A 9191-nucleotide genomic window follows, 5' to 3' on the forward strand; every position below is an offset into this window, starting at 1 on the left:
TGTGTTAAATTCCTGTCAGAGTGGCACTAGGTAACCAAAACAGAATCAACTCCACAGCAACCGCTTTATTTATTTATTTAATTTTTGTTGTAATTATACAAAGATGAATTGAGGAAATGGAGGAAGGGAGCCAACTCATAGTGATCCCTCCTTGGGTTGCCTAGGCAGTATCACTATGTAAGTAGATTGCCCAATCTTCCTTCCAAGGAGTGGCTGGTGGGTTTGAACCGCCAGCCTTCTGGTTAGCAGTCAACTGCCTTTAGGCACTATGCTACCATAACTCCCAAACAGCAGTTAATAAACGCCAAATATAGTGCCTAAGGTACTTGACTGCTAACCAGAAGGCTGGCGGTTCAAACCCACCAGCCACTCCTCCGAAGGACGGCTGGAAGGTTGGGCAATCTACTTTCGTAGTGATACTGCCTTGGCAACCCAAGGAGGGGTCGCTATGAGTCTAATTCGACTCCAAGGCATATAACAACAACAATACCTGGCATGCACATTAAGTCCTGCAGTAAGCATCAACATTCATTTATCAAAACCCGCTGAATACCTTATCTCCTTTAAGTTTCACAGTCACTTTAAAAGGTGTGGTTAACTACACTTTGCAAACGAAGAGACTAAATTCAGAGAAGCAAAAGATCTGGCCAGGAGCACTGTGATACAATTTAGGGCTTGTATGAAAAAGCCATTTCCTAGAAAATAATGCAATCAATCAATTCATACTAAGGCGAAATTTCATTTACACTGATTTAACTCGCATCAAAACATGATTAATTCATTCTGCTACATGAATTTTACTAAAAAGTAAAAATATAGTAAAACAAAGATGTGAGCCTCTAGTTGTTTCATTTTAGGTTCCAGCTAGGACACGCGGAAAGAACCGAACGCGCTCGTAAATACTCGCTTCGCCTTCGACAACAATCGTGAGGGGGTGGGGCTCGCGCGATTGCACGTTCACGCAAAGCATTGTGGGAAAGGTAGCTGGTGCGGCCACAGCTGCCATTTTAGGGAAGTCTTTCGTTGCGGCCTTCTCGTTTCAGGGGGCCTTCGTGGCGTTTGTCGACCTAAGACAACGGTAAAAAGTCACCTAGCTAATAGTTTTCTTGCTCTGGTTTCGACAGAACGGTATTTCCACGTTCGAAGGCTGAGGCGATTGAAACCGGGAGCGTTTCAAGACAGAAGCCAGCGGTTGGTCACCGCGTCGTCCGGAAGGATGGGCCGGTCTCGGAGCCGGAGTTCGTCCCGCTCCAAACACACCAAGAGCAGCAAACACAACAAGAAGCGTAGCCGGTCGCGGTCCCGGGATAAGGAGCGAGTACGGAAGCGTTCCAAATCCCGGGAGAGTAAACGGAACCGACGGCGGGAGTCGCGGTCCCGCTCGCGCTCCACCAACACGGCCGTGTCTCGGCGCGAGCGAGAACGGGAACGCGCCTCGTCCCCGCCCGACCGCATCGACATCTTCGGGCGCACGGTGAGCAAGAGGAGCAGTCTGGACGAGAAGCAGAAACGAGAGGAAGAGGAGAAGAAAGCAGAGTTTGAGCGACAGCGAAAAATGTGAGCGCTCGCGCTGGTTGAGGGGGAGGGGTTCGGGTGGCGAGGAGAGGGGTTGGAGGAGGAGTGAGGACGCGGGATTGGGAAGGGTCTCCAGAAGGTGCTTAAGGGTCTAAGCAGGTGCATGCCACCTTTATATATAGAAAGCCTTGGGGCTTGACAAACCTCCGCGTTTTCTGTGAAGGAAAATGTGGGGCTCGAGCAGGAAACGTTGAGAGGGCAGAAAGCGATTTTGGCGCGCGAGAGGAGGCGAGAGCAGGAAGTAGGGGGTGGAGTTCAGGGTGAGGTCGAAGAGAGTAAGGTCGGCGGGTGAAGGAGGGGATTGAGTTAGCTTGAAGGTGTGGATAGCAGTGAGCATTTGAAGGCCGATTGAGAATATTAGAAAGAAATTAATCTATGTGAATCCCACGTGACCAGCAGTATTCTTATATTGAAGTTTCGATTTGGGGCAAGGCTTAATTGCTTTCGGGAGTAAAACGTTTTCTGTGGCCCATCAATACACAGAACAAAAAAAGCTTTTTAGTTTATTCATGCTGTTAAAGATGTGGAGGTTGCTCTTCTCGGGCTTACACTTTCTTAAGTGTACGATTAGTTTTGACACTGGATGTCACCCACCTAACCACTATGCCAATCGAAAAGTAGCCCTCCTTTTTTTTTTTTTTTTCCATTTTTGTTTAACATTCCTCAGTAGCAAATTATATTCCTCAGTACGGTCTTTTTTTTTTTTTTTCGTTTTGCCCTGTAGTATGCTTGTGTTTAAAGAACATTTAAATATTTGCTTTAATTTTTGCCTTGCTCATCAGTAGAATTTATATGTAGGGAAAATTATAGTAAACAGTAGTTACTCTTTGGGTAAAAAAAAAATCATGTATTTCCGAAAAAGTCACATTTCAAGTTTCTGGAAATAAGAGTAGGTGTAGATGATGCCAAAATAAATGGAATTTTGGTTTAATGAAGGGTTTTGTTTTCTACGTCAATTCTTTCATGACCCACGGAACATGTGCCACCCACCAGCATTTTCAGCCTCTGGTTTCTTGGTAAGCTGCTATCCCAGTTGTAGTAAGTGCTCTGGCCTGGTGGGGACCTGTGTAACTATGTGGCTCTGAAGAAATCGGACTCACCCCATCAATCAATCCTATTACCATATCCCACGTGGGACATGTGTCCCATGTAATTGTATCAAAATCCATATTACCTGGAAAAAAAAATTATTTCAGCATACCTAAAAACGCATGGTATCAACAAAAAAATCAAAGCAGAAAATAAGTTGGTCATGAAAGGATTAAAAACATGGGTACCCTGATGCTCTGATTATTGATCTCCCAAAAGCCAGATTGAAAAGTAGTTAGGCAGATGTGCAGCTCTCCCCATTTAACTAGTCATCCTTGTTCATTTCTTTAGTGCATTTTAAGAAACTGCTCTCCAGGCAGGAAAGTTACCTGAAACTATATGTATTGAATTTTGGGAAGGGGAGGTTGGTGGTAAATTTTTCTGCAGTTGAATTTGCATTATGTGGAATTTCCAGCTTAACTTATTTCTAAAAGAAAAGTTATTAAGTGGTAGTGGACTGGAACAATAGAAATACAGAGGCATCAGTACTTGAAGCTGTTTTGCTGCTGACATTCCATCATTTTAAAACATAATCCAACTTTTCATGTTTCTTGTACTTCCTGGAACTGTCAGTGATCTGCGAAAACAAGTATAGACATACTTTGTTTTATTGTACTTCCCTTTATTATACTTGCTTTTTTTATTATTATTATTTACAAATTGAAGTTTTGTGGCAGCATTACATCTACCAGTTCTGTCGGAGCCATTTTTCCAACAGCATGTACTCACTTTGGGTTTCTGTCACATTTTGGTAATTCTCACAATGTCTTGAACTTTTTCATAATGCATTTGCACACTTAGTAGACTACATTATCAAAACCAAACTCACTCCTGTTGAGTTGATTCTGACTCATAGCGACCCCCTTTGGGTTTCCAAGGCAGTAAATCTTTATAGAAATAGATTGCCTGGTCTTCCTTCTATGGAGTGCCTGGTGGGTTTGAACTGCCAACCTTCTGATTACCAGTGAAATGCCTTAACCACCAGAGCTACCTCAGACTACTGTATAAAAACCAAAAAACCAAACTCACTGCCATCGAGAGTCTGATCCGACTCATAGTTACCCCGTCTAGCACTATGGGAAGTAGATTGCCCAGTCTTCTTGTGAGGAATGGCTGGTGGGTTTGAACCGCCAACCTTCTGGTTAGCAGTCAGATGCTTTAGGCATTGTGCCACCAGAGCTCCCAACTACAGTATAATGTACACATAATTCTTATATCGACTGGGAAAGCAAAAAATTCTTGTGACTCACTTTATTGCAATATTCGCTTTATCGTGGGTGGTATAGAACAAAACCTGCAATATCTCTGAGGTATGCCTGTACACACAATTGTTTCAAAATAAACCTTGATTGTATATTCCAACTTTCTGGCCTAGAGCAAGAAACAACTGTAAAAATGTAGCTCTCAAATAACTGGCAGCAGAAAAACATTTAAAAATTAGTTAACTTTTAATTACTAAAAGTTACTAAAATTAATCTTTTAGTAAAAGTTACTAAAAGGTAACTTTTCTGAGTGGAAGCAATAGAGCCCTCCAACAGACTTCTTGCCTTTCACTCACCCAAACACACACACAGACACACACAGACACATCCCACCCAGACTCACTGCCATGAAGTCAATTCTGATTCATTGTGACCCTTACTGCATTTACAAGGCTGTAAATCTTTACAGACGTAGATTGCCACATCTTTCTTCTGTAGGGCTACTGGTGGGTTTGAACCACAAACCTTTTGGTTAGCGGCCAGGTGCCTTAGGCACTACACCACCTGAACTCCTTTGCCTTTCACTAGAAAGTGAAAATCTGTGGAAGAGGAAATTTAGTATGCAAAGAAAAATTAGAAGCATTTAGCAAGCTACTCATAGTAGAGAAATCCAGGGACAGAACGATGGGAAATGGAAATGTATAGTTTGAGAGAAGCATACTGCCATTAGCATTTGTGTGTTGGTGGGTTGGTGGGAAAAGGGCTGGTAGCCCACCTGTATGCTGAATTTTTGTGTGCTGGACAGTAGGCACTAAATAGGTTCTAATGCCTTGGAATAAATAATTGGGGGGAGGGCAAGGGAAAAGACAGGCTTTGGAGCCATAGGAATGGAGGAAAGTATTGTCTCTCTTCCTGTTGATTAGTTTATTCATTTAACCAGTGTTTTGGGGGAGTTTTTTGTTGGTTGTTTTTTCATTTTTGAGCATTTAGTAAGTTAAGTGCAGGTGCTAGGTGCTTTTAATTAAAGATGTTTGGCCCCTTGAGATGTCTTGCTTAAAGACAGATAATTTATTAGGTAATACTGTAGTGTAAAATCTGCAAAAGTGATGTGATTGTACAAAGGGAGCATTTTGGATGGGTAAATAACTTACTTGTTCGAAATAAGTGGAACATTTAAGACTATGAGAATGTCAAGCTGTGAGAGGTTGGGAATCTTGGGTGAGGTTTTGTATGCTATATTAAGAAAACTGGATTTCGTGCTGTGGTAATGAAAAGCTGGGAAAGATTTTAAGCAAGTAAATGGCATGGCAACTTTTTTAAGCAGCACTTTCTTGTATAGAGGATGGAAACTAAGAGACACTTTCATTAAGTTTGCAAGAGTAGTGAGGGCAGTTGTTGGAAGAGGTGGCAGGTTTAAGAAACAGGGTAAATAAAATGGAATGTGTGGGACATTAGGGTAAAGAAAGCATTAATACTGACTCTTACATTTATAGTGTGACCGTCACAGCTCATCTACCAAATGTTTAGGTAACGACACTATGTGTCAGGCACTGGTTAAAATGTTAGAAACTTGGTAAGTAGTGGATAAGGGAGAGGGGGAAATCAAGGGGAGCTTCCACTTGGTAATTCCATTCTTGGCATTTGTTTTGGATATACTGAGTTCATCCAGAGTTGATAATGGGGCTTGAAGCCTAGAGGAAGGAGATCTTAACTTATGAAACCTTGAGGGTAGATGGAATGACCCAGGAAGAAGTGAAAGAAGAGCAGTGAGTTCAAGGCACTGTACCGTATGGAGTGTCTCTATATACAATTGGGGCAATCTACTTCTGTAGTGATACTGCCTCGGAAACCCAAGAAGGGGTCCTTATGAGTCGGGTCCGACTCGACGGCACATAACAATAACAACAACACGTACAATTGCAAGGAGGAACAAAAGCCCATGGTAGAAGTAGGGAGTTGCTATTAGAAGAGCGTAGTTTCAAGAAATCTAGCGTTAGATGCAAACATAACATTAAATAAGAATAATAATTTATTGCATTTAACTACTAGGAAGTCTGGTAAGATCAGAAACTGGATTACTTTGCCATGTGACAATTCTGAGGCCTTGAGTAGGTCATCTCCCTTTGAGCTTATTTTCTTGTCTGAAGTAAAGATCACACCTATATTGTTTATTGTGAGGATTAGAGATTGTGCATTTAAAGCACCTAAAACGTGTGGATCCAACTCAGATCAACCCCTCCTTGGGTTTCTGAGGCCGTATCACTACGGAAGTAGATGCCCAGTCTTCCTTCCGAGGAGTGGCTGGTGGGTTTGAACTGCCAGCTTTCTGGTTAGCGGTCAAGTGCCTTAAGCACTACGCCATCAGCACTCTTTGGCTTATAGTGGGTCTCGTTAAGTAATGTTATTTGATATGCAGGTAGTCTCCACTTAACGAGATCCCTTCTTAACTGTCTTTAAGTTGAATTTATAGGTCAGTTGGAGCAGGTGTTCATGGTTATGACTTAGTTTTCCTTTAGTGCAAGGAAAGGCTTCTAGCCTTGTCAGTGATTTAAAAGCTTCCGTGCAGCAAATAAAGGTGATTATGATGAATTTGTTGCAAGTAATGAGGGCAAATTTACATAGCGCATCAAAGCAGGGCTTCAAAGATGGCGGCACACTGCTGGATATGCTACTTTAAATGTATGTGGCTTTCTGCAGTCCTGCCAGTAATCTAGTCCTTACACATTAGACTCTTGAAAGAGTTTACTACATCTCTAACAAAGTCTCCCGTTCCAGGGCTTCAGCCCTTCATTTTTCCCATTCTGGTTGCCATGGCATACCACCCAAATTCACCAGCTGTGACACCTTGATTCTCAGTAGTTATATAATGATGTAATTTGGCGGTTATGTAGTGATAATCATTTTCCATTTTGCGCGATCTGATGTGGTCACCCTCCATTTGCACATAATGCCTATTTTTGCATAATAACATGGTCTTTGGAACTTAACCATGTTTATAGGTGAGGAGTGGATGTACTGCTTTAAATTACAAGTCTTTTTTTTTTTTTTTTTTAAGTCCCCTCTCCCCACCCCTGCCACCAGTATTATTTTATAGTGTATACTTCTGAAATGCTATAGGCATGTTGTGTTAACTTTTGAGAAAATAGCTGACAATGATGTGTGAGAAATAAAACATGTTGATAATGTAGTAACTTAGTATTTTCCTTATTTTTCAAACATGACAGATTGAGAGCCTTCTAAAGCTAAAAAGGGAACAGTCCTATAGTTATCAAATAATTATCTGAATTAAGTATGTGGGACATACATGGATGATCCTTAGAAATACAATAATACTTGGGTAAAGAAGAGCTTGTATGAACAAATTCAGTGTATGGAGCTACATACTTTTAGAGATTAGAGCTTTGAGACAGACCACTAGGGCATAAGATGTAGCTGATTCTGAGTAAGAATTTTATGAATTTTTAAATAGTTATTTTTGTAGTTAGATGTTTGTGCACATCTTTTGCCTCCCACATTTGTTCTGGAGAAACAAAGTTGGATAGTACAGTGCTTAAGATCGTTAGCTTGTAAGTCTATCTATGTTTAGAGTCACAGTTCAGCAATATGCAGTGAGCTTGAGCCCAGTGTTCTCATTAAAAATGAAAGTATTAATATCCATCTCATAGAACTACTGTGAGATTTCAGTTAGACATGATACCGTCTTGGCACAGTGTCTGGTAACTAGTAATACCATATGAAGGAACCTTGGTGATGTAATGATGTAAGTGCTCAGCTGCTGATTGAAAGGTCAGTGGTTGGAACCCATCCGTGGCTCCTTGGGACAAAAGGCCTTTAAGGATTATAGCCTTGGAAACCCTGTGTGGCATTTCTCTGTTCTGTAGCATTCCTGAGTTGGAATGGACCTGTGGGCACACCGCAACCACAACACTGGCATACAGTACTAGGACGCTTTAGCAATACTATGTGAATGCTATTTGCTAACATTATTGACTCCTAGAAAGTTCCTAGGATTAAGAGTTTGTACATTTTTAAGATATTTTAAAATACTGGCAAGTCCTGTACCAAGTCATACTCCGACTTAGCAGTGACTGATGGAATGCTATACCCTTGCTGCTTGATTTTAATAGTTAACCATTTTAAATGTTAAGACTGGTATATTTCTAAAAATACCTGAGTATAGAGAACATGGAGACCTGGTGAGTCCACGAGTGGCAAAAACAGTTAAGCTCTTGCTGTTAACCAAAAAATCAGTGGTTCGAGTTTACTCATAGTCCTTGGAAGGAAGCTGGAGATCTGCTTTTGAAAACAGCCATTGAAAACCCTAAAGAGTACAGTTGTACTCTGACACAAGTGAAGTCCCATGAGTCAGGATTGACTCGTAGCAACTAAAAGTAGTGTTTCTTTTCAGTTAACCTTTTCCAGCAGTAGCGTGGATTGTTGGCAAGTGAGCCAGAGGAAGAGATGAGGGAAATAAAAGAAAATCATGAGGGTAGCAGCTCCTATTGTAGTTTTAATGAGCTGGGGACCAATGATATTAGATGATACAATCTTTTGTAAGAGACTAAAGTTTTTTCATTTCTCCAGAAAATTTCAGTGCATCTTATATCAGCCCACCAGCTGTTTTATCATTGATTATAATATATTACCAGTAAAGATGAACTCATGCTTAATTTAGCTGTAGGTGTTGTTGCTCACTATTTTTCTGAGTTATATATTGGTGGTGTAGTAGTATTGAGCTTTAAGTTTGTCAGCACTAGTTCTAAAAAGTGCATTAATTATTTTTCCTCATTACAGAAGTACCATAACCTTACCAAGAATAGCGACAGTAACAAAAATTATAGTCTTCCTAACACTCATAGGAGAACAATTATGTTGTACCACTGTGACCTTGTATACAGGCATCCTTTGGAGATACTATAGGTTTGATTGCAGACTATCACATTAAAGTGAATATTGCAGTAAAGTGATTCATATGAATTTTTTGGCTTCCTAGTGCATATAAAAATTATTACACTGTGCTGTCATCTATTAGGAGCTCTGGTGGGGTAGTGCCTAAGGCATTTGACTGCTAACCAGAAGGTTGGCGGTTTAAACTCACCAGCCACTCCATGGAAGGAAGACTGGGCAATCTACTTCCCGTAAAGATTTACCTCCTCAGTAACCCAAAGGGGGGGGTCTCTGTGAGTCAGAATCAACTCAATAGCAGTGACTTTGTAATCTATTAAAGGGTGCAGCAACATTGTGAAAATTTTGAAATATTGTGAGAATTGCCAGAATGTGACACAGACACGGAGTGAGCATATGCTGATAGATTTGACACAGGGT

General features: G+C 41.0%; 1 protein-coding gene across 1 annotated transcript in view; it reads left to right on the forward strand.

Moving 5' to 3' along the window:
• Window positions 1-1216: 1216 nt before the first annotated feature.
• ARGLU1 (arginine and glutamate rich 1) overlaps window positions 1217-9191 on the forward strand; it is a 32682-nt gene continuing 24707 nt past the window's right edge. The window contains exon 1 of the mRNA XM_007938919.2: window positions 1217-1557. Coding sequence (XP_007937110.1) covers window positions 1217-1557 — 341 coding nt within the window. The remainder of the gene's footprint in view (window positions 1558-9191) is intronic.

The sequence above is a fragment of the Orycteropus afer genome, unplaced genomic scaffold (assembly GCF_000298275.1).
Source record: "Orycteropus afer afer isolate SDZICR_OR568_19922 unplaced genomic scaffold, OryAfe1.0 scaffold00055, whole genome shotgun sequence".
In the NCBI taxonomy this organism is placed as follows: Eukaryota; Metazoa; Chordata; class Mammalia; order Tubulidentata; family Orycteropodidae; genus Orycteropus; species Orycteropus afer.